Here is a 24,713-nt window from a genome sequence, read left to right on the forward strand (position 1 = left end):
ACTTCCATCCACAGCTTTTGTCAATTCTCATTCCTGGCTGATGTTTCCCTACTTCCATCTCTGGTGCTCACATTTTCTGAGCTTCGTCACCCTTACCATACCCTGCAAACCCCTGTAGCTGCTGCTGGTATGGCAGGTGCTTCCTTTTGTCCTGGCCTTCTCTGTAACCCACTGGTCCTGTGTAACCCTTCCTTGGCTGAATCTCTTGGTGTTGGCTCCAGGAGCTCTCCCTGCCAGTCTTGCAGCTGGAGCGGGAAGCGCAGCTGAGGAAAGAATTGGGGGTGCATGGATTTGTTTATTCACCTGCATGGCAGACACCTCACTGCCCTAACAGCTCGTTTCTCTTCTCTCTTTCTCCCTCTCCCTTCTCTCCCTCTGCCTTTCCCCATCCTGTCCTGGGGCACTGGCACAAGCAGACCAAGCCTGGCGTCATTCAGCCTCTCTCCCGCGTGCGACCAAGCGCTGCGCCACACAGGGTGGAGGAGGGGGACAGCCCCAACCCCTTCCAGCAGCCTGGGCCATGCTTCAGGATCCACAGCTCTGTAAGTGGCCTGGGGGTTCCTCCCTAAAGCCTAAAGTGTGTCTGTCCTGGGTGGCCGCAGTGCCTCGTGTCATGGGGCAGGACACCCTCCCCAGAGGTGACTCTGTGGTTTGATGAGCATGTGCCTGAGCTGAGGCTGGTGGTGTCCGTGCACCAATCTGGGCTCCCTGAGAAGGGACCCACACTCCTCACAGGCAGGGCCAGGTTAGTGCATCCCTCTTGTTTCTCTGGGCCTCCCCAGTTGCCCCATGTCTCCATGGCTCCATCCCAGGAGTCAGCACTGCTGAAGATTTGTGGCCAAGATCCCCGGAGCAGATAGAGGTTTAGAGCCATATTTGTGAGGTGTTGAGTTCTGTGGAGACATCAGTCTTACAGAACCTTGATTGATGTCTGGCACTGGAGCAAAAGCTGATACCATCCTGCTGATGGTTTGTATGATTTGCAAAATGATTGGTTTTGAAAGGTTCATATTCTTGGGGCTGTTTTTTGAAGGGAGAGAAAAGTTCAGGTATTTTGGTCTTTGTCATGATGGAAGACCTGTATCCTTTCAATATAAAAGTGGAAGGAATAGTGGAAGGTGTCCCTGCCCATGGCAGGGAGGAGGGACTGGATGGGCTTTCAGTCCCTTCCCACACAAACCATCCTGGGTGAGATTCCATGAATCCAGCCCTTCTCTCCCCTTTGGAGCTTGTAAAGTGTGGTACCAAAACAGAGACTTGACTTGCAGGCTAACAGCTGTACAGCATCCATGGAACTGGACAAGATCCACATTTCACAGTCTTTTCTGATCTCACTGTGCTATCCTTTAGCCCATGCAGGAGCATCATCAAACAGCATTATTTAGCCCTAGTCCAGGACTAAGAAATACCAGAAGGCCTGGAAGTGGATTAGTGCAGCTGGAGGGTTGGAGGAATAAACAGCTGAAGGGGATTTACCTTTCAGCAGAAGGAAGGTTTGGTGTCATTGCCCCTCACCCCTTCCATTTCTGTCATGCTTTGAGCAGGTCACCCCAGTGCTGCTGTCCCCTAGAGGTGACAGGATGGGTCACAGGGAAGGTGGGTGAGGAAGGGACCAGCAAAGACAGTGAACAGCAGTAGGAAGGTCCCCTCAGACCTTGTCAGATGTTTCCCAGTAAGTGTAATTCTGCACAGGGAAAATTTGAGATCAAAGGCAGCTCTCCTCCATACCAGGGATCCCTGGATCAGATCATGGAATCTCAGGGTGGTTTGGGTTGGGAGGCACCTTAAAGACAGGGACACCTTCCACTAGAGGGAGTATTGTTCAGCCCTAAACAGAATTCAGAGTCAATGTGTAGTTGTCTTGTTCTAGCCCAAAAAATCCTGATTCAGGTAGGCTGGTTGAATTGGGTGAAAATCTTCAAGGACTGGGACAGCAATGTGCCTTGGCCAGAGGATCTGTCACAACATTCCCATCAGATCAGTGAAGATCTGTGCCACCAAAAGTACCATTTCATCACCATCCAGGAAACAGAATGGGGCTGTGACCCTGGTGCTGCTGTCTACAGTGTGTGTGTGCAGTGCTCTGCTCCTCATGTTCCTCAGGAGCAGCCTTCCCACTGCTCACATATTCCTTACATGTTCCCTACCATTTTCCTTCCCATATCCCACTCATCAGGCTCTGCGGGCTGAGGATTGGGCTGTGTTTCCCCCCCCCGCCACCACCCCGTGAGTTTTTCCACCCCACCTGTGCTCACCTTTACCTCCTGTCTGTCCCTGTAGCAAAAGCCATCGCCACCGTCGCCACCCTCCCCTGACGAGGTCCCCATCAATGTCAAGCAGGCCTACAAGACCTTCGCAGCAGTGCCCCTGTCCCACCCTCTGCTGGGGACACAGGTAACAGCACCAGCACAGGTGGCAGCAGGGAAGGAGGTGGTCATTGGTTCCCTCCAAAGAAAGCTGCCGTAGAGGAGGGACATGTTGAAGTCCTGTGGCGGTTGGAGTATGTTGATGGTCATCCTGGCAGAGCCCTGTCTCTGTCAGGTTCTGGAAGCTCATAGAATCTCATGACATTGTTGTTCTCCCCAGATGTTGGGATACTGATTACAACCATGCATTTCTCATGCAAAGGGACTCTGAAATCCCAGACCCCAGGACCAGGCTAAACCTGTGCTGAGACATTATTGAATAGATTTTGATCTTCACTGGGACTCTTCCTTTTCCCCTCCATCTAGCTGAATCCTGGAACAGTCCAGGCTAGCTGAGGCCTTGCAGGTCATTGCCTCAGTCCCCCATGCTAAATAGGGCAGCCTTGGATGTTAGAATTGTAGAATCCTGGAACGCCCTGACTTGGAAGGGACCCACAAGGATCATTGAGTCCAGCTCAGGACACCCCCAGGAATCCCACCATGGGCCTAAGAGCATTGTTCAAATGCTTCCAGAGTTGTAGGAGGTTGCTCAGGCAGATCCACTCAAGCTCTGAATTCTGGATTAGTTTTTTGGAGTGTGTTTAGATAAAGCCAGAGGTCATCTCCTTGCTCTCTTTGTGGGTCCTTTCAGTTTGGCTAAGTATAAAACTTCCTTCTTTTCCATGACTTGTTTGCAGTTCTCAGTTTTACCCCTACAGATTCCTGGTTCACAGACAGATTTTGTGGATCAGTTTCCTCCCCCTGTAGTTCTGTTCATCTAATATCCTGTTATGCATCCCAGTAAATATAGATTTTGTTCCTTCTCCTGGCATCTTTGCTTCTTTAAAATGAATTTTGGGTGGTTTTGTCTTTGATGTAAGTAAAGTGTGAGTGAGCTCCCACCAGCTCCTGTGAACGCCCTCTAGCTCAGCCCCTGTTCCTGTTTTGTGCCTGTTTCCCATGTTTTTCAGTTTATGCCCTTTCAGAAGTTGTCACACCTGGTTCTGTTTAACCCTCCATTTAACATAAACCATCATTCCTGATGATTGGTAAACCATGTTAAATCTGTGCAAATTCTAGGACAGTTTCAGCAGCCTGTGTCAGCTTGTCTGGCTTTGGGGACACCTGGCTGGAGGATGGCTGGGGAGTGGCTGGAAACTTTCCTTTTAGAACATGCTTGTTTCTCTCTATTCTTAGGAACTGTGTGGTCAGAGCAGCTCAGAAAACACCAAAATGGCCTCAGAGGTGAGTTCTGGGGCTGGGGCTGGAAGAAAGGTGGGAATCTTGGCGGCTGTGGATGGGGAGATGGGGTCATAGGGTAGGGGGGCTGGGGAGGAGGAGGAGGAAAGTATGGGGCAGCTAGCACATAGAGAGGGTACCTGTGGGCAGTGGTGTGGGTGGATGACCCATGGGCAGTGGTGTGGCTGGATGAACTTTGGGCAGTGATGTGGCTGGGCGACCCATGGGCAGTGGTCTGGCTGCCTGGCCCGCGTTCAGCAGTGTGGCTCTTGCAGGTGGCCGCACACAGCCCTGGGGGACAGCACAGCCCTGAGCAAAGGTCCTTCCGTGAGAGGCAGAAGTATTTTGAGATTGAAGTGAAGCAGCAGCACCTGGACAAGCCTCCCAAGCGTGTGTCCTTGGTGGGGGAGGATGACCTGAAGAAAATGAAAGAGGAGGAAGGTACACAGGAATATGTGCACAGAAGTTTGTCCTGTTAAGTGATTCCTTTCCTGTGGAAATGGAGCACTTCTAGATGCCTTTGGGTGGTTATTGTAAGGCCTGGGAATAACTTGAGTAAGTGAATGTTGAAGAATTCTGTGGATGCTCCACTGATACTTTCTAGGTTGGTGGACATGCTGTAGTTTCAAGGTGTCCTGTATCATGGAATCACAAAATGGTTTTGGTTGGAGGGACTTTTAAGTCCACTCAATCCCACCCCTTGCCATGGGCAAGGATACCTTGCATTGGACCAGGGGCTCCAAGCCCTGTCCAGCCTGGCCTGGAACACTTCCAGGGATGGGGCAGCCACAGCTTCTCTGGAAAACCCATGCCACCACCCTCCTTAGGAAGGATTCCTTCCCAATATTCCATCTAACCTTGCTCTCTGCAGTGGGAAGCCATTCCCCCTTGTGCTGTCATTCCAGGCTCTTGCTCAAAGCCCCTCTCCAGGTCTCTTGGAGTCCCTCTAGGTACTGAAAGCCTGCAAGAAGTTCTTTCTGCAGCCTTCTCTTCTGCAGGCTGAACAATTCAGCTCTCATAGCCTGTCTCCAGACCAGAAGGGCTTCAGCCCTCAGGGTATTCCAATATCCCTGCTCTGGACTCTTTCCAGCAGCTCCATGCCTGCAGCGGGTAAACACTTTAGTTTTTAAAACATTTTTAACAGTTTTTTTAACATTTTTAAAGCCACTGCAGACAGTGAAACTGTGCCAGCTGCCTAGGTGAGCAGCACCCTCACACAGGACTGCAAACAGAACTTTCAGACCTCTCAGTGCTCACTGTTTTAGGTTTGCACTAGGAGGTAAATTGCTGCTCTCATTTTTGATGCCATTGCTTCCTGATTGAGAGTTGTTTTAGGAGGTGATGAGGAACAATATGAAGTGGAAAGTATTTTTACTGAACTGTTCAGCCACTCCTCTCCAAGTCATACCTGCACCTGGCATTTTGCTGTCCCAGTTGTGGAACCTGGCATTTGCTCTGGTTAAATTTCATGACATTAATGGTTGCCCAATGTTCCAGCCTGTCTGGATCCTCCTGTAAGGCTTCATGGCCCTTAAGAGAGTCACCAGCACCTCTCAGTTTGGCATCATTAGTAAAGTGTTACTGTTGCATTCAGCTCCTGCAGCCATATAAAATTATTAATAAAAATCTTGCCCAGAACTGGCCCCAGGCCTGAGCTGTGAGGAACACCGCTGGGGACTCGTTGCCTGCAGGACACCTGCCCCAGAGAGCCACCTGCTCCTGTCTCCTTCTGTCCCTGATCCTCTTGTGACTTGTGTGCTCACCAGCAGAATTACTCCATTACTCCATTACACTGCCATGCATGGGGCCCAGCACCAGCACCCCAGGCCTTGGTTCCTCCAGGAGGCCAAGGGAAGATGCAGACTCCCAGGGCTGTTCTCTTTGGGAAAAGGGCAGAAGAGACTGTACCAGATTTGCAATTTGAGCATGAAAACATTGGGAAATCTTCTGGAAATCTGCCCATTGAGTGTCCAAGGACAGAAGTTTGGTGGATAAGGCAGAAGGGAGTGAGGAAACGATGCAAAGTTTGTTTCATCTGAAGCATTAGTGGAAGTGTGGGGGAACAGAGGTGTTCACAGAGAGAGAATGGACTGAAACCAGCCCAGACTTGCAGGGATGAGAAGCATAAGGACCTGCCCAGAGGTCCCGTCCTGGAGGGTTCAGTGTAAAGACCTGCCATGGGATCCCATCCTGGAGGGTTTGTTCAGTGTAAGGACGTGCCCAGGGGTCCCATCCTGGGGGGTTCATTCACTATAAGGACCTGCCCAGGGGTCCCATCCTGGAGGGTTTGTTCAGTGTAAGGACCTGTCCAGAGGTCCCATCCTGGGGGTTTCAGCCAATGCTTTGTGGTGTCATCTGGCTCCTGTCTCCCTTGGCAGCCCGCAAGCTGCAGCAGCAGCGAGCTCTTCTGCTGGAGGAGGAAGCTGAGGAGGATGAGGAGGTGAGGCAGGTGCCTGAGGCTGTGCAGTCCAGCGTCTTCATCGAGGGCATGGAGTACAAGGTGGAGAGGCTGAATGGAAGGAGCACCCAGGCTCCAGCAGCTCGGTAAGACAGCCCAGCACCACAGGCAGCCCTGTACCACCCACTGGTCGGAGGTGTCCCAGGAATTCTCAGGGGAAGAGGGCTGGGCAAGATTTCTTCTTCAGCATAGAAAAGGCCAGGGTTTTCAGCTCACTCTTTTCAGGGAACAGGTCCTTCAGCTGTGCCCAAGGGTATGTACAGAGGTTGATTTTTAGAGACAGGTGCTTCAAGATAAGCTGAATGATAAAGTGATGCTAAAACAGGTTTGGGGGATTTTTAGACTTTTGTTTCCCAGTTCTCTGGGACTCGGCCTCCAGGTTACCTTGATTTTTCTTTCTAATTCTTGAGCATAGCACTGAGGAATGAGAACAGGGTTCTCAAAGGCTCCAGATAAACTAAGAATGCACTGGAGTAAAGCTGAAGCTGTCCTTATCTGTCTTTGAAGTCTTTGGGACGGACACTCTCCACTCCACAAACACTTTTCAGTCACAGTGGCAGAACACACACTGGCATGTGGAATCTCATTTCTCTGTTGTTTCTGCCCAGTCTCAGTTGAGGAACTTTTCACATAATGGTGCCCTGAGACTTTCCTTGCCCCCTCCTGTGCTGAGGCAGCTCCAAGGAGGAAAGCAGTCATTTGCAGCTCCTTGGTTCTCTGGGAAGCCTCACTTATCCCTCCTGTCTTCATACTGAAACATGGGATGCTGAAGAACAGGAAGGCTGGACCGATCAGATGACTTTCAGTTGCTTATTATTTATGCTTGAATGCAGGGCAGGCAGTGGAAGAGACTGAAGTTGTGTTTCTTGAAATTATCTTTCTCATGCTGGAAGAGAAACTGAGATTTAATTAAAATAAACTTGAGCAGTAAAAATCAGGGCTGAGTGTCACTATAAACTGGACACCACAGCTCTCCCAGCCAGGTTCCAGCCCTCAGAGCAGCTCCTTAGCCCGTCTCAATGGAAGAACTTACAATAATCAATCTGTTAATGAAGGTATGAAATCAGGATCAGGTGACTAATGTTTCCAAGGTGAATCTTTCTTGGGCTCCTCTGGAATCCTTTTGTGCCACATCTGACAAAGCCAAGTGTGAGGTCCAAGTTCCCTGGACTGAAGGGTAAGATCCAGAGGAAAAGAAGTTTTTATTAGGAAAACTGAGGAAAGAACTTGTGTGTGTGTGTGTATTAGTGGCTAGCTGCAGCTGCAGGAAATGAGCTCTGATACTCATGTGGACATTTAGGAGATGAATGTTCACGAGAATGGTCATGGAGGGCTGTGACTTCACCCTGAAGCAGTTGTTGCTTTCTCGGGGCAGACCTGTCCCACCCTTTGCTGGATGTGCCTGTGGTGCTGCAGCTCTCAGGGTATTTTTTTCCAGGCCCTTGGAGCTCAGTGAGAACAGCAACTCACAGAGGAATTCCCTAGAAGAGGGGATCAAGTCTGAGCAGAGAACCAACTCCTTGTCAGGGTGAGTGGGGCAGCTGGGGCAGGGGCTGGATAGTTCCTCCTTCTTAAGCAGCTAGGACTGCAAAGGAAGGATTTGGGGGAGGAAGGGAAACTGATCAGAACCAACTTCATAGACTCTCGGAGTGGGTTGGGTTGGAGGGACCTGATTTCAGCCCCCTGCCCTTTGCGGGTTGCTCCAAGTCCAAGCCCTGTCCAGCCAGAAACTCGGTACGAGAAACTTCTCTATGTTCAGTGTCCTCCCCCATCCCACGGCAGCCTGTGGAAGTGGCACCAAGCCAGGTGCTTAGAGCTGCCACTCCCGGGCAGGTGAGCCGTGGTGGCCCCCACAGTGTCCCTGTCACTGTTTCTCTCCCGGGCAGGCTGAGCCCAGGGCTGCCAGACCCTGCAGCCCCCGTGCGCACAGCCAAGGCCGAGCGGCGGCACCAGGAGCGGCTGCGGATGCAGAGCCCCGAGCTGCTGGCCGGGCAGGAGAAGGAGCTGTCCCCTGCAGAACGCCGGGCCCTGGAGGCAGAGAAACGGGCCATGTGGAGGGCAGCACGGTGAGCCAGAGCTTCACTGCTCCTTCTGGGGACGGAGCAGGGGAGCTCCTGCATGTCTGACACGTAAAGAGAATAAAACCAGGGAATGAGGGACCCTTTCACAGAACAGGGAGCTCCTGCGTGTCTGGGACTGACAGGGAGTAAAACCTAGGAATAAAGGACCCTTCCACAGAACGGGGATCTCCTGTGTGTCTGGGACCTAAAGAGAATAAAACCAGGGAATAAGAAACCCTTTCATAGAACAGGGAGCTCCTGCATGTCTGGGACTGACAGGGAGTAAAAAGGGGGAGTAAGGAACCCTTCCACAGAACAGGGAGCTCTTGTGTGTCTGGGACCTAAAGAGAACAAAACCAGGGAATGAGGGACCCTTTCAAAGGCAGATGTTGAGGGAGGTTGTGTAGGATCTGTTCAAGCAGTGCAAAGCACTGGTGACATGGCTGAGCCTGTCCACTTCTGTCAGCACAGGGGACGTGGGAGAGTTCCCAGATTCCCCCAGTACCTGCACAGCTGTGGACACAGGGAGGTCACAGTGAGCACAAGCACAGCTCTGTGTTGTGGTGGGTGTGTTCCTTCCCTCAGCACACCATTCCCACCTTATTCATAACCCATGTGAAATGGTGTTACCGAAGCTGCAAGGTTGTGTTATCCACAATGAGAAAGGGAATTTCATATTTCCAGTGTTACTGGGTTGGAAATCGTGCTGCAGCCAAGACACTGGCAGGATTAGGCCATTCCCATTCTTACCCACATGAGCTTTTACATCAGCTATGAAAGAGTGACTAAAAATTGTTCTGGAAGAAAGAGAACTTTCTAACACAGAACTTCAGACTTTAAGCAAGTCCAGACATTTACTGCGTCATAGAATTCTTTCCAAAAATTAGTCAGGCTGTTCCTATTGATAGTTTTTCTTTTCCTGATAATTCCTATAGGAGGCATTCACAGGACAGTCTGAACTGTCTTTTTGGGGGTTTGGATGAGGCTTGGAGAGGAAACAGGGTTTTAGATAAGACTGGAGGGATCACCGTCAGCAATTCCACTGTTTGTGTTTGACATGGATGATCATGGGGCTGTTGCTCCTGGGGAGGCTCCAAGAATGGAGAACTGCAGTTGAGAGCTGAGCTGATGTTCTGGGGATTTGAGCAAATTTCCTCTGAGACTGGTTTTCACAGAATCCCAGGGTGATTCGGGTGAGTGGGACCATCAAGACCATCCAGTCCCATCCCCTGCCATGGCAGGGACACCTTCCACTCTCCCAGGTTGCTCCAAGCCCCATCCAACCTGGTCTTGAACACATCCAGGGGTGGGGTAGACACAGCTTCTCTGGGCACCCTGTGCCAGGGCCTCACCACCTTCATAGGGAAGGATTTCTTCTCAAGATCCCTTCTAACCCTGCCCTCTGGCAGTGAGAAGCCATTCCCCTTGTGCTGGCACTCCAGGTCTTTGTCCAAAGTCTCCCTTCAGCTGTCTTGGAGCCTCTTAGGGACTGCCTTGCTCTGCCATATCCTTCTTTATGAGATTGGAGAGACCACCAAATTCCTTATGCTGCAGGTGTTTGGAGAGGGCTGGAATCACATCTCTGTCTCAGGAAAAGCTGTCAGTGTGAAATAGGGCCAAAAGCACCCATCAGCATGACACTGATGCACCACAGCCAGACATCCTGCACAGAATTATTCTTGGTCTTCGGACCTTCTGTCAGGCCTCTCCTGGAAATCCACATCACTGTGCTTGGAGAGGGGTAGTGCCCAATCTGCCATCCTTTCCCAATGAGACATGCAAGGGTTTCACTCCCCAGGTATGTTCCTCACATGATAGGGAAAGCTTTCTGTCAGCTCTGATTCATACCTAAGCATGAATGTATCCAAGGAATGCTGTAATAGAAACTTTGTTTAAGATGGGTGTCAGAAGGAGAAACAGAATGTTGCCCATGCAGACCTTAGGAAGCAGAGTCCATCCGGGGACACTGCTGCTGTCCCAGGTGTGCAGCCCCAGTCTTGGGACTCTGCTCTTCCAGGAACTTGGTGTTGCAAGCAGATAAATCTGAAAAATGCTGCGAGGGCAGAGGATGCTTTTAGGTGATGTGATGATATGATCTGCTCCTGTAATGCTACTGTTTAGCTGCCTGTGGTCTTGGGCCAGCTGAGACTTGGCTGGAGTTGCTCAGAGCACAGTAAAAGTTTCACATGACATTTCAAGAGGGTTAGTGAGTGTGGAGCATCATGACTTTGTCCACTGTGGGCAGAAGAGAGATCTCTCATGCCAAACTTTCCCTCTCTTTTAAGTGTGTTTTGTCCATGGAAAAGGAGGCTAGTGAAGGAAGAGCATTCCTGAGGAGGGAACACCCGTCAAGGAGAAGCTGCCTGAGCTGTCAGATCCAGCCTTTCTGGGTTTAAGTTTGGCAGACCAGGGCTTCAGCTCCACTTTGCTTCCAATGCCAGGGCCCAGCTTTTTGTGCAGTTCCTGGAGAAGGGCCTGGCTGATGCTGTGGGCAGAAATCAGTCACTGCAGTGTGCTCCTTTTTGTAAGACAAGGAGGGACTATTCCCTGATGCCACAGATCTTCCAGGAGGATCCAGTGGTCTCAGGGTCTCTCCTTCCCAGCTCTGGAATGGGCACAGTGATGTGATCAGGTCCTGTCTCCAGAGGTCCCTGTGCTGCAGGGGAAATTCTGCACTGCCTCACACAGAGGGCTCAGCCCCACTAACCCGTGCTCTCTCCAAGTGCCACTGGGTTTGTTCCTCCCTTTCTAATCTCCTGTCTTCTGCTTCCTTCCAGTTCTCTGCTCTGTGCTGTCACTCGTGACCCCATCAGTTTGCACCTACTTGGGCTTTCCTTGTTCTCCCTGTCATCAGTGCTCTGCCAGGATGTGTGGTGCCCCTCCTTCCCCACAGCACCCCTTGTGCTCTGTGGACACACACAAAGAGACCCATGTTACACACATGTTCTGGGCATACACAGCCCCTGGCGCAGAGTCATGGAATAGTTTGGGCTGGAACGGACCTTAGAGCTCAGCTGGTTCCACTCCCTGCCATGGCAGGGACATCTTCCATTATCCCAGGCTGGCTCCAGGCCCCATCCAACCTGGCCTTGGACACTTCCAGGGGTCCAGGGGCAGCCACAGCTTCTCTGGGCACCCTGTGCCAGGGCCTCCTCACCCTCACAGCAAAGGATTTTTTCTCAAGATTTCATCTGACCCTGCCCTCTGGCAGTGGGAAGCCATTCCCTGTGTCCCAGCACTTCAGGCCCATGTCCCATGGAAAGAGGAAGATTCAGAGGCTCTGTGCACACCAAGGGGCAGGTGCCAAGCTGGGCCCATGAGCATTTAGGCAGTTTTCCTCCCTCACACACACTGGTCTAGGGACTCACTCACCCTCAGTTATACGTGTCCCAGGACAAAAACCGTGTGTCACATGCTTGGCCATTTTATTCCCCTTTTCCAATGGTCCAGCCAAGCTGGATGGAACCCATGATCAGTGTATGCTGAGAGACTCCCACGTGTGCCCACATCCCTCAGTCTGACTCACACGCTCTTTAACCACCTCACAGCCTTTCCCTGGGGCTGAAGTTATTCCTGATCCCCTCCCAGCACATAGGGAAGGCAGCCCTGGATGTGGAGGCTCTGAGGCTGATGTTCCTTGGCACAATCCCAGATTGCCTCCAGGGGTTCCTGCTGCCTCAGCAATGGCCAGAGTTGGGCAGGATCAGATCTGGGACCCAGTGTAGCCAAGGCTGCCCCTGTGTCAGACCTGTGTTTCCCCTCACCAGGGTATGTTCCTGTATCTGTTTCTTTCTTTTCCTGTTCTTGTCTGCTGCAATGTTCATCACCATCATCTCTTCCTCCTCCTTCTCCTCCTCCTCCTCCTTCTCCTGCTCCTCCTCCTCAGATCCTCAGCTCTTGAAGACAGTATTAAACAGTACGAGCAGGATCTGGCCAGGAAGCTGTACCAGTCCCGGCAGTGGGCTCCTGCTCCCGGGGCCAGGCCAGCTCAGATGTCTAGCCCAGTGCAGAGTCACGCCTCGAGAATCTCTGGGTCAGGAGGCCAATCCAGGTGTGCACAGCCCCCTCCTCACAGCTGCATGCTCCTGTCTGTGTCCCTGTGCCCCAGCTGGGGCTTCCTGGGGCAGGAGGATGTGGGAGTGGTTCCTGGTGTCCATTGCCCAGAGAACGGGGGGGGATGCTGGGGCTGTCTGATGGGGACAAAGGAACAGACTATGAGGGCTGGACCCACTTTTTCGCAGCTATTTCACAGAATCCCAGAGCGGGGTTGGAAGGTTCCTTAAAGATCATCTTGTCCCACCCTCTTGCCATGGGCAGAGACACCTTCCATTAGACCAGGTTGCTCAGGGTCCCATCCAGCCTGGCCTTTCATGACCTCCTGATGGCTGAAGAGGGTTAAGGTGCAACACACTGAGCACAGAGGAGAGTAAAGCCCCCGAGGACTGATCCTGCTCGTGTGATCCTTGCAGTCTTGTCCCCAGCTCAGGTCACTGTCCTGTTGCGGGGCACTCTGGAACTGCCCACAGCTTCTTAGTGTGTTGATCCATAGCTCTGTGTGTGCTGGACACATGTGATCACATGTGTGTTTTGGGATGGCAGCCAGCCCAGCTGTCCTCCTGCCTGCCTCAGGGACCCTCGGGGACTTTGTTCCACCCATCTGTGTTCAGCCCACGGGCCCTGGCGCTGCCCTGCTGCACACAGATGGCACCTGTCACCTCACCAATGGGCAGTCACTGACAGCTTCTTCTCCCCACCCCATTCCTGAGACAGGATGAAATCACTGGAACAGGATGCTCTTAAAGCCCAAATGGTTATTGCCAAGTCCAAGGAGGGGAAGAAACGCAGCACGCTGGAGCAGCTGGCAGAGTCACCGTCACCCGCTCCGACGCCGTCTCCAACACCACTGGAAGGTACTGAACGTTTCCCCTGCTGCCCCCGGGGAGACAGGCACTGTTCTTGGAGCTAAACCTGCTCACAAGCAGAGCTCTGGGAAACCATTCCCTCCTTCAGCCTAGTTGGAAGGTCTTTGGGGGCATGGGGTGTCTCTCAGAATATATGATAGCACCTGAGATAGAGGTGAGGTCTCAGAGAACCAGGGTGGAAACACAACCAACATCCTGATTTTCTGAAAAAGCAGTAAAAAGGTGTTCGTTGGGAGACCAAAAGGCAGGGTCTGCCCTCAGGGTCACCACACTGAGGAAGGAGCTGGCTCAGGGGGGTGAATGTCACACAGCCAGCCCTGTCACTAACTGTGCTCTTCTGTCACCTCTTGCAGATTGCAGCCCCAGGAACGTCACTTCCCCAGGAAGGCTGGTATGATATTCTCCTGCTTGCTTTTTTCACCTTTCCTAAATCCTAGGATTCCCTGGTTATTTGGCTGTGCCTGGGAGCCATGGGTCCCCACTTAGTCCTTGAGCCAGGCCTGGCTGCATGGTGCAGGGAATGGTGAGGGGGTCAGTGGATGGGACTTGGCTAAACTCCTGGCTGGAGGCACCCCCCTTTCTTGCAGCTTGTTTTATGTTTCTCTGTTTTATTATGTCATCCTTTCCATGGTTCTTCATCTCCTGTTCAGAAAGTTTTCCACCATGGTCAGAAAGCCTTTCCCCAGGTTTAGAAAGCCTTTCACCATGCTCAGAGGGCCTTTGCCTGGGTTCAGAAGGCCTTTCAGTTCACTTCAGGGACTTTGGCCCTATGTTTCCACAACAGCACAAAACAAACCTTCAGCTGTAATCAGCATTTTCCTTTTCCTAACCTCAGTAAATGCCATGGGACAGAACTGTAAGAACTGGTAAGACAGAGGAGGGAAAGCAAGTGGGGAGCAGCTGCACAGAGGAGACCTTGTCCTGCCAGGTGACACCATAATGCAGCTCTGGATTGAAATTCTGACTCTGCTCCAGCTATCAGAAATCTTGCCAAGAATTCCCCCCAGAAATAGGTTTCCTACCTGACTTGGTGTGCATTAGCATTTCACTGGAGTACACGATATTTCCTCTAGGACTCAAAACCCCTGTCCTGACACCAGAAGAGCTCCAAAGGCAGTTAGTGTCCCAGGGATGCCCCCTGTTCCAGGCTTTATCCAGGCACTCCTGCCTCTCTCTGAGCATGTCCCTCTGCTTCTGCTGTGATCTCTGCTTAGATTGCTCAGCTTGCTGATGCTTCTCCATCCGTTTCTCTCCCCTCACTCTCTCTTTTCTGTTTCTTCCCTTCTGCTGTCCCTTCTAGTCAATGTCTGAAAAGAAGTTTGACTACCGGGAATTTGCTGCTATTCCTTCCTCCAAACCTGTTTACGAAATCCAGGTATAAACTGCATGCCGAGCCACCTTTAGACAGGTCAGGACTTGGTTTGGTGGAAGAGCTGAGGCTGAGGGATTTGGGGAACCCCTCTGCAGAGGCCTTGCCTGTGTAGGGGTAGTGACACCAGTCATGCTGAAAACCGAGGGCTTATCAGAGCCAAGTGGAATCAGGAAAGAGTTGGTCAAGATGGTTTTAAAATGAATGACAAAAGCTTTGCAGATGAAAAACAGCTGCATCTTCCCCAGAATGGCTCCTGAAATATTTTTAAGTGAAAGATGAGAACTAAAAGGGATGAAGTTGTTATAGAAATGATGGCTAGCAAATGCCAAGTTTGAGCAGATGTGAACTTCCATCTGGGATGTGTCTGGTGTCCTGCCTGAGGAGCAGCTGGGTGCCTGTTCTCAAGCTGTAGTTCTGCTGTCAGTGAGCTGTGGTAGTAAACACCTGGTTCTGAGAGTGATTGCCATGGTGAGGTGCCTCTCCTTCCTAAAATGGCCTATTTGAAGCTGCTTTGTCATGGAATGCCAGCTCTGGAGGTCATCCTGGCCCCAGCTCTGGGGGCCACTGGAACCAATCTTCTAGGGCTGAGAGCTGTAACTGCCTGGCTCAGTCAGTCACTGATGGCATTTGTGACAGCTGAATCAAGCAGATACCCTGGGTCTAAATGGTTTTAGGTGGGTTTTTTTTAGTTTTATATACAGACCATGAAGCAGATACCCGTGCATGGAGAGCCAGCAAGCACTGCCACACTGACTTCACCTCACTGTAGGGACACAGACCCCAGCCCAAAGTGTGTCATTCCAAAGACAGGCTGGCTGTGGCAGAGCTGCAGTTTGAGGATTCTTGGGCAGTTTTACTTCATTTGGTGTCTGTTCTTCATTGGCACCTGTCCCCTGTGGTATTGTTCTGCCCCTGGAAGTCATTCATCATTTTCTTGGAGTGCCTTGCTCTGGGATGTGCCCCTCTCCAGGTTCTGTTCCAGGCGAGTTAGGGGACTGCTCGAGCCCTGTGGCAGCTCAAGACCATCCAGATTTCCCCAGATGCTGCACTGGGTCTTCATACAGCTGAGAAGGTGCCTCCAAAGCAAGCTGCACCTCCAAATCCTCAGGCAATGTCTGTGGGCCTCTCTCAGCAGTGCAATAGTTCATAGAATCCTGGGATGGTTTGTGTTGGAAGGGACCTTAAGCTCATCTCATTCCACCATCCCAGGCTGCTCCAAGTCCCAGTGTCCAACCTGGCCTTGGACACTGCCAGGGATCCAGGGGCAGCCACAGCTCCTGTGGGAAACCTGGGCCAGGGCCTCACCACTCATAGGGAAAGGTTTCTCTCTCATATCCAAATAAATCTCCCCTCTTTCAGCTTAAAGCCTTTTCCTTCACTCTTCACACTGCCTTTTGTGTTCCTTCCTCTCCTTCCTACACACAGGCGAGGCAGAGGATGCCTGACCTTAGGCGTGACGGGTTTGTGCTGGAGTCTCTGTGTCCCCACTTGAGGCAGTGCCAGTGCCTGTGAGGGCAGCAGGGTCTCTAGGGTGTAGGAAGGTGGGGAATTACTGGGCACAAGTGTTACAGGTGTGAATGATCACATCTGCTGTTCTCTTGCAGTCACCTGATGCAGCTGATGACCTCAGATACGTCGATGACCGGAATAACTCAGGTAAGCCCAGACCAGAGGAGTCCTGGCTGCACTGGCTCCCTGCTGTGGTTCCAGAGGGTTCTCCTTGGCTTGTGGAACCACCCTGAGGACTTCACCTTCTGCTGCTTGAAGCAATGTCATGTTTTGTCTCTTCTAGAATGAAAACTCCGTGCTCACCGTGTTCATTTTGGGTAGGATATTTGCATTGTGCTCCAGTGATTACTAATTTTTTCCAGTGTGGTGTGTTACAAGCATGCCTGGTTTTCTCCAGTTTTATGTCCTGGAGAAGGGTGGTGGTAGGATGTGGCAGGGAAGTTTTGGCACCTGTCACCTGCTGCAGGTGCCTGATGTCCATCTTTCAGGGGCTGTCTTATGCCCCTTTTGCTGGAACAGGAAATCATGCAGGAAAATTCATCCTGGTGCAGACTTGGAGCAGTTGGTGCTCCAGTACTCAGATGGCTCCAAGTTACACTCTGTGGGCATGGCCATCTCAATCAGCAGGAATTAAAGGAATTAAATCTGCATCTCTGGGCTGTCCAGCTGGGGTGTGTCTGCCTGTTCCCAGCTGTAACAGACACGTGAGACCCTCACACAGCTGGTTCCAGTGGCTGTAGCAGCACTGTGGAGCTGGGCAGAGCCTGCCTGCTCTTTAGGAGCACTCTCATTGCCTCTAACACTTGGTGCTGGTTTGCTTCTACCCGTTTTGCATGTTTCACCCCTTTATTTGGGAAAAAAAAAAAAAAACAGTTCCTTTTATCTTAACAAATTCCTCTGAGTACAGGCTGCATCTCAGACAGCTGACCCATGGCTGAGCTGTTGCCAGAAGGAGGTTCTGCTGTAGGACTCAACAAAAACTTACTTTACTGGGAGCAGTGTCTGTTCTTCATCCCTCTGAGTCATCCTCTGAGCTCTGGCTTATTCTCTTGAGATTGTTTGTTCAGTCAGTGCAGGGAACTGAGAGGTCAGAGAAGGTCTGGAAAATACCAGCTCCTGTTTGGGGCTCTTAGACCTCACTGTTGCCTGTCACTGCTCTGTTGGGCCCTCGAATGGGATGAAAGCCAGAAAGAAAAGAGTGTGGTGCTCATTGAGTAAGTAATGGACCCAAAGCTCTCCTGGCTTTTTTAGAGCATCCCATCCCATCCATCTCACTCTCCCAGGCAGTGAAGCATTCCAGCCAACACAGTCAGAATTGTCCTGGATCATGGGATTAAGGCTTTTTGACTCACAGCAATTCTTAAACTTTGTGCCAGCAAACCATTATATCAGGAACTGAGAAAATCCAACTGCAGGCAAGTGTTGGCATCTCACTCCTCCCAGCACATCCATGTCCCATTGTCCATGCGGAAACAGTTCCTTCTGTTCTCTGGTCTGACTTTATGGTCATCATCTCTTAAATGTATTTAAAAAATCTTCTTGCAAGGTTCCTGTGGGGCTGGGGAGTTACTGAACTGCAGAGCAGCATTTTAGGGTGGAACCAAGCAGTCTGTCATCATGTTATGGCATAACTTTTCCAGATCACGCAGGGACTTTTGCTTCCCTCAGGTTCCAGAAATTCCCCTGATGACTCTGTGTTGCTCCTGTAACTGGAAACCTGTTTATGGGATGTGAGGAGCTGCTTTTGTCCCTGTGGTCTTTGCCCACCTGGGCTGTCTGGTGTTTGCAGCAGCTTCCACAGGAACAGTGCCTCCTCATCCTGCACCCGGCCTAATTGCTATTGATTAATGAACTTTGCAACTCTTGCACTCAGAGGAACCAAATGTGTTCTCTCTGCCCTCTTGTGGCTCTAATTTATCCCTGTCCAGCCCTTTTAGCCACATCACTGCTCCAAAGACTCACATCCATCCTTTTCTTCTCCAGACTTGCATTTCACAGGTTCTTTCCCACCAAAAGGCCAACACTTCACAAAACTGGAATCTCTGGATTCATGCCAGTGGCAATGCCTGTCTTTCCTCCAGTATTTCCTATTTTCTCTCAGGATGGAAATCATGTAAGTGAGGCCTGTGCTGGTTCAGGACACACCAGGATCCTGTTTGGCTGGAAGTTGGTTCTTAGGGTTAGACCATAAGAAACAGGGAAAATGAGCTTGTATAGATGAATAGTCTCAGTTTTCTGGGCTCACCTATTGTGTAGGCATGTCTTGAATGAGATGTTGTATCTGCATCAGCAATAGAATGAGCCTCTGTAAAACTGCCCAGATTTTTTTAATCTTCCATGGAGTGTTGTGATATCAAGTTCCACAATGAGGCATTTTATTTATTTCAGTTGTTTCTTGATAACTCCCTTGTGTCTTCTGGGATGCAGAGAGTGACTGTGTCTCACTTTGTGCCAGTCACACCAGCCAATAGAGCAGCAGTTCCCTTCTTTCCAGGCTGGCAAATCCTGGTTCCTCTTCCTGGGAATAGTTCCCACACTCATCTGGACTTTTTTTATTTCATCAGTGTCTAAAGTAGAGGAAGGGACCAGGACTGCCTGCAGACATTCTGAATTGTGCTTTCCCATCTTTTCCAATACCTAAACCTCAGAGTGAAATGGCATTGCTGGGAAGTTGCCAGCATACACAGAAATCTTTGCCAGTGCCTATAGAACCATCATCTCATTCCAGGATGGTGCATTTCTTCTTTGCAATCGGGATTCTGTTCCTTTTATTGAGCTTAAATGTCATCCAGTGGTGTAAAAACTTACTGAGTCAGCACAAGGTTCTGACTGATCTGGGATGTGAAGGGAGCCACTGGGAGTGCCAGAAAAGGACACAAAAGAAGAAATGCAGAAAGTAGTTCCTTCCAGAATTGTTCCAGGCTGCAACCATCAGTGGGTTTGCATTTACTAAGACAGAGGCTTTGATTTTAGAATTCTTTCTTGAATCTATTCACATCTGCAGTAAATTGCCCCTTCCATGTCATTTTACCCCTCAGCTGTATAGATCATGATGCACTTTGTTAAAATTGAGCTTCATCTGACTCCCTGATACAGCTTGGTGGCATCAGTAGTCTCTCCTGATACAGCCTTCATCACTCCTCCTCAGGTGCAAGATACTGACGCAGGTACAAGTCCTGGCTGCTGGGTCCTGTGGCAGCACCTTCCTGCCCTTTTCCTGGGGTGTAACTACTGATTTGCCCGCCAAAGCTGCCCCACTTGTTTTCAGGGTACAATCCAAATGTTTTTAAAGCTTACTGTGCTGTGTGGGGATCACTAAATCTGCATGTCTGGGAGCTCCTTTGGCCTAAGAGAGTCTAAAAGGACTGACTTCTCTCTGAGCCATGGGATTTCTTCTCCCACCCAACCAGGCTGGATTTCTATCTTCATGTGTTGCTTTTATACCTGTGTGCCTTGTCTGAGGATCAGTCACCTGCTTCCAAACCCCCGCAGGGTTCTTTGAAGGGGTTGCACAGGCTGGGAGAGCTGGGAGTGCTCAGCCTACAGAAGGGAAAGTTCTGGGGAGCCTAAAGGGGCTACAAGAGAGCTGGAGAGGGACTTTTTACATGGGCCTGGAGTGACAGGACAAGGGGGAATGGCTTCCCACTGGCAGAGATCTGCATCTGGAGCAGAGGGACACAGGGCACAGCTCAGCAGACTGAGCCTTTCAGCTGACAGATTTTCATGTATTTCTCTGTTTGAGGTTCTCTGCTGCATCCAAAGGCTTTAGAAAGATTTCCCAGGAGCCCATTTGCACTTGAACCTCATGGATTGCCTGTGCCCTTCTGGGCTGTCCCTCCAACAGACACTGGGGTGGTAATTCCCTGCCCCAAGCACCAAGGCTTGTGAATGTGAGGCTGCTGCCATCTGTCTGTGGAGATCTCATCCCCTCAGTCTTCCTGGTCAGGAATGTCATCTGTCCCTGCAGTCCTGACCTGTGAGCTCTGGTCAGCTCCTCAAGCCCCTCAGGTGCAGCTCCCTGCATCCAGCTGGGCACTGACACAGAGGGTGACCCTCACCTCATTGCCCCTGTCCTTCCCTAAGGGTCTGGATCCTCCCGTTCCAACAGCCACAGGAGCTGTCCCACTGTGTCTCTGTGGTGCCCATAAGGTCAAAGCCCTCCTGACTAGCTGGGCTAGTCTGGGGCCAAAGATGCTCCTTCCCCTCCCCTCAGTCCCCTACAGACCCAGGTCAGGGTGGGTCCATGGTCTGGAGAGCAGAAGCATTTTAGGACACTGGAATTTTCATATAGCTTGGCACTTCCAGTCATGTTCAGTGAATGATGGCTGTTACAGGCAGGTGTCTTCTCACACATGGCACTTCCTTCCCAGGATCCATAGTGGTCACTACATGAGCTACAGGGCACCAGGAGGTTCTGGGCCTGGGGTTTCTGTGAGTGACTCAGACCAGTGCTGTCCCAAATCTAGTGCCTGGGAATACCCTGGAACACTCCCTGAAAGTGTTCAAGGCTAGGTTGGACAGGGCTTGGAGCAGCCTGATCTAGTAGAAGGTGTCCCTGCCTGTGGCAGGGGGTGGAATGAGATGAGCTTTAAGGTTCTTCCCTACACAAACCATTCTGTCATCCTATGATAGCCCTAACATCTGCATTAACTGTGCTAGCTGTGTGCTGCCAGAATCACAGGATGGTTTGACTAGGAAGGGACTTTAGACATCACCCAGTCCTTCCCTCTCCCCTGAGCAGGGACACCTTGTATCAGATGGGGTTGCTGCAAGCCACAGCTTCTCTGGGCAGACTGTGCTAGGGCCTCACCCCTTCACAGGGAAGGATTTCTTCTCAGGATCTTCCCTAACTTCACCCTGTGCTTTCTCTTCAGATCTAACCGTCTCCTGTCATTGCAGTTCCCCGGGAGCAGGACGGGCAGCCAGAGGAGGAGGAGGAGGATACACTGGGAACACGGGATCCATCAGCACCAGCCCCCTCAGCCCTGGAGGACATGGCCCTGTACAGCAGCAAGCGGAAGCTCCGGCACAGCCGGCGCAGTTTGGAGACCGCTGTCCCCACATAGGTGACCTGACACACCTGGGCAATGGACTGGCCTGGTACAGCCCTCCCGAGCTTCCTGTGCTCCAGGGACAGCTCCAGGCTGTCCCTCCTGCCTACGGACTCTGGATGGGACCTGAGCTTCCCGTGAGCTCTGTGGCCAACTGACTCCTCTGAGGCTGTGAACCGCCCTCGTTTCTCATCCAACAGTGCACTGGGGCACATCCCAAAATTGGGACAACACTGGACTGACTGCTGGCAGATGGAGAGGAAGTGTGGCCAGGACAGTGGGCAGCTTGTTAGCCTGTAAATATTGTGTGTGGGGAAGGGTAGGACAGGGAGAATGTAGGAGTGTGAGAGTGTGTTGGGCTCCAGCTGTTACTGCCTCAACTTGGGTTTTGTAGTGGTTAAAAGGAGCTTCTCCTCTGGTGGGAATCAGGAGGAAGGTACAGACAGCCTTTACTCCTATTTAATTTCCAGTCTTTTGCCAAAAAGCATCTCCTCCCACCTCCTGCACTGTGTCACCTCACTTCCCTTTGGGAGTGTTTGGGAATGGGAAGCTTGGAGGCAAAAAGAAGAGAAAAAAAGGAAAAAACCCACCAGAATTCCATCAAAGTGCCTCCCTCTGCCACTGACATTTTGTGCTCAAAGAAAACAGAGCGAGCTCTCTGCCACCTGCCTCTGTCCTGGTGGGACACTGCCCCTGCTGGGGCTTTGCACAGTCCTGGGGACAGGTCCCTCACTGGATGGTCACGTCCACCTTTGTCACATGTGGTGTGAGCCATTCTATGAGCACACAAGTGGAGGAGTTTCCTCCTGTAGTTCTGGGGCAGGAACAGCAGGAGCCGACAGCCGTAGCAGGGGTGTAGGGGGTGTGTGACAGCAATGGGGAGCAGGACAATTAGGGTAGGACACGGTGGCAGAGGTGGGAGGTGTGACAGCAGGTACCTTAGGTGGGTAGAGTTCAGGAACTGGGGATGGGTAGAACGTGGCATTGCTGGGGTCAGGTTGGGAGTTAGAGGATCTTACACATGGGAGATTCTGGTGAGGAGTCCACGGTGTCCATGCTGGCTGTAAGGTGGAGTGGGATGTCACGGGGTGCCTGGTGTGGGCTGGCAGGGAGCACCAGGAGCACCACAGAGCTGGATGGGGCTGGCCTGTGCCTTGCAATAACTACACAGTTCCACTTTGCCAGCTCGTTGGCTTCAGGCCCCTTTCCACGGGGGACAGGGAGAATGCACGTTTGCCCACGCAAGAGGGGAAAAGGAAAATGAGAGGGGGTGTGAGTCCTGGTTTCCACGTGTGGAACAAGGGCTGTGAGCTGGTTCTGTATCAAGTGAGCTCTGCCGATATGGAGGTCACAGCTGCTGCTCCCGACTCTGCCATCAGCCTCTGCTGCCACTAGTGAGGGGAAACAACCCTTTTCTTTTTCTTTTTTTTTTTTCACTGCCTCTAACCGTGAGGAAGGTCTGAGCTTGGCGCAGTCCCATTCCCTGTTCATTGGTGCTCTCTGACTCCCCAGTAAGACCAAGGTTGGACCTTGAGCCTCACAGTGGCTGCGCAGTGACAGGCACATCTGTTTGTACATTTGCTGAAGGAAAGAGCTGGATGCAGTTTTTTGGGTGCAGTTTTTTAGTTGAGCCTCTCCTCTCATGCCAAAATCCAGCGGATCATTTTTACTGACTCTGTATGTTTTGATTTTACGGACTTGTGAAGGGGGAACTCTGATAAATATCACACTGCAGCTGCAGCTGCTTCCATCATCAGCAATTTGAGCTTTTCCTTTTAAGTTTAATTTTAGCATTTGCTTTTTAACAACGGCAATTTTGGAAACAATCCTGGCTGGGTTTTGGTGACTAACTTGTGATTCTTCTCTCCTTTCCCTGTGCGGTACCTGGTGCCAGGCTCTGGATTCTCTCCCGTTCTCTCCCAAGAGACTCCGAGGGAAAATTAGCGCATCAAGACTGTAACTAGTGAAATTTGTACAACCAAAGAAATCTATTTTGTGGTTCAAGGATAATAAAGTTTACTTTACATTTTAGAGCCTTTAGTCACAGTGGTTTGCCCTGTGTGAGGTCTGCAATTTCAGTATCAACACTTTGGTGGTGGTTGTTGGTCACCGCATGTACCAGCGAAGATGCTCCCACTGTTCCTGCTTTTGGGAGCAGAAATTAATGCACACCCAAATTACTGTCAGCTGTGAGAGTATCAATATTCAGGGATATATTCAGGGATAAGGGGAAAAAAAAACAATATGAAACACAGTGATAACAGCACCATCTTCAGTCTCTTGGCTTTCCTTACTTGGTTGCATTTGAAAAAAAAAACCAAAACCCACAACACTATTTTGTTTACATTATTAAAGTTTTTAAAGATAGTTTGACTGGTAAAAACCAACCCCATTTCCTGTAGCTCAGTCAGGTTTTCCTGGGTCTAGTTCAATGGATGGGCACCATGGTGTGCCACCCCAGGGAAAGAAGAGCAATCTCAGAAGAGGGTGGATTTCTATTTCCTAGAGCCAGGGTAGTGCCAGACCCTCAGCCTCATTCTTCCATCTCTGTGACAGGTACAGCTGGAAAAGAGGCCTTTGGCTGTGCCACATGGTACATCAGGAACAGCCTTGTCCTTGGTCAGCCTGAAGGTTCAGGTGTCTGAACTGCAAGCCTCACAGGCTCTGTACGTGGCTCCTTTGCTGTGTTTCATGTCTCTGTTCTCTCCCCAGTTTGTTTCCTTGGGCCATGTTTACTGCCAGCTTTCTCTCTTTGTGTGTATAATTGGCCCACTACAACTGAACCCTGATTAAGTCATGGGAAGTCGTTGCCCCTTCAGACAAAAGCAAACACAGAAGCAACATCAATGGAAATTGTTTATTTAGGGATTGTTCACGTAGGGTTAGAAACTAGATGGTCTTTAAGACCCCTTCCAACCTCAACCATGCTATGATTCTATATTTATATAAATACGAACAGAATTAACTCAGCTCAGTATATAGAGAGAATGCAAATATCTCCAAGGCTGCACAGGCAACAAAGACCAGAGCACAGCTGGCTGGGTTGAAAGGTTTGCAAGAAACACTTTTGCAGCTGACTGCCAAGTGCACAGGTGGGCTCTGGGAGATGGAGGGGTAGGAAATGTCAGGACACAACTCCAGGCGTGAACCTTGCACAGCCTACCCCTCTGATCCTGCTAAATGCAAGTTTTCCTGGTTTCAGGAGTCAATCCTGTCTGGTATTGGTATGTAAGGTGAAGGATGGTGGTGTTCCTTCCGTGCATTTCCCTCCATCAGCAGGCAGGAGTCTGGAATAACTGTAGGACTCTCTTCAAGGACTGTCTGCCGACAGGGAGGAGGAGCTGTCGTGGAGGCTGCAAACCACAACAAATTTACCTGTTTCTCAGCTCTGAGAAACCTGGCCCTTGGAGCACCTGCCAGAACTGGAGGCTGGAGAATGTTGGTTTCCAGTCTCACTGGCCACCAGCTGCTTCTGGAGACAAACAGCTGGACGAGATGAAGCCGTGGTTGTCACTCAGTGCCACTTTTGCTGCTGCTACGTGTAGTTTTTGTTGATTCTGTGCTTACGGTCACCATTAGTGACATGGAGTACCAGGAGACACTGCAGGACCTCCCTTGGCACAGAGACCACTGCCGCCACCACACAAGTTTGCTTTGCCCATCGTTGGGCCTTGGGCAAAGCCACCTCACCGGCTTC

At 51.0% G+C, this 24,713-nt stretch overlaps 1 protein-coding gene across 17 annotated transcripts in view; it reads left to right on the top strand.

The window, feature by feature from the left end:
- The window catches only part of SCRIB (scribble planar cell polarity protein), a gene marked incomplete at its 5' end in the record, with an annotated part of 95,929 nt that extends 72,880 nt beyond the window's left edge, over positions 1-23,049 (top strand). For 9 of the 17 annotated variants that reach the window (XM_083865616.1, XM_083865625.1, XM_083865631.1 and 6 more), the window contains 13 exons: positions 417-542; positions 2,281-2,394; positions 3,603-3,650; positions 3,920-4,085; positions 6,023-6,188; positions 7,541-7,630; positions 7,989-8,168; positions 12,049-12,213; positions 12,933-13,072; positions 13,438-13,475; positions 14,385-14,459; positions 16,061-16,112; positions 20,865-23,049. In XM_083865616.1, coding sequence (XP_083721742.1) covers positions 417-542; positions 2,281-2,394; positions 3,603-3,650; positions 3,920-4,085; positions 6,023-6,188; positions 7,541-7,630; positions 7,989-8,168; positions 12,049-12,213; positions 12,933-13,072; positions 13,438-13,475; positions 14,385-14,459; positions 16,061-16,112; positions 20,865-21,031 — 1,527 coding nt within the window. In that variant the 3' untranslated portion in view covers positions 21,032-23,049. Of the gene's footprint in view, positions 1-416; positions 543-2,280; positions 2,395-3,602; positions 3,651-3,919; positions 4,086-6,022; positions 6,189-7,540; positions 7,631-7,988; positions 8,169-12,048; positions 12,214-12,932; positions 13,073-13,437; positions 13,476-14,384; positions 14,460-16,060; positions 16,113-16,248; positions 16,283-20,864 lie in introns of all 17 variants that reach the window. The other 8 variants (XM_083865632.1, XM_083865619.1, XM_083865623.1 and 5 more) reach the window with 5 other exon arrangements.
- Positions 23,050-24,713: the final 1,664 nt, after the last annotated feature.

The sequence above is a fragment of the Zosterops lateralis genome, assembly GCF_965231275.1.
Source record: "Zosterops lateralis genome assembly, chromosome: 1".
Taxonomy (NCBI): domain Eukaryota; kingdom Metazoa; phylum Chordata; class Aves; order Passeriformes; family Zosteropidae; genus Zosterops; species Zosterops lateralis.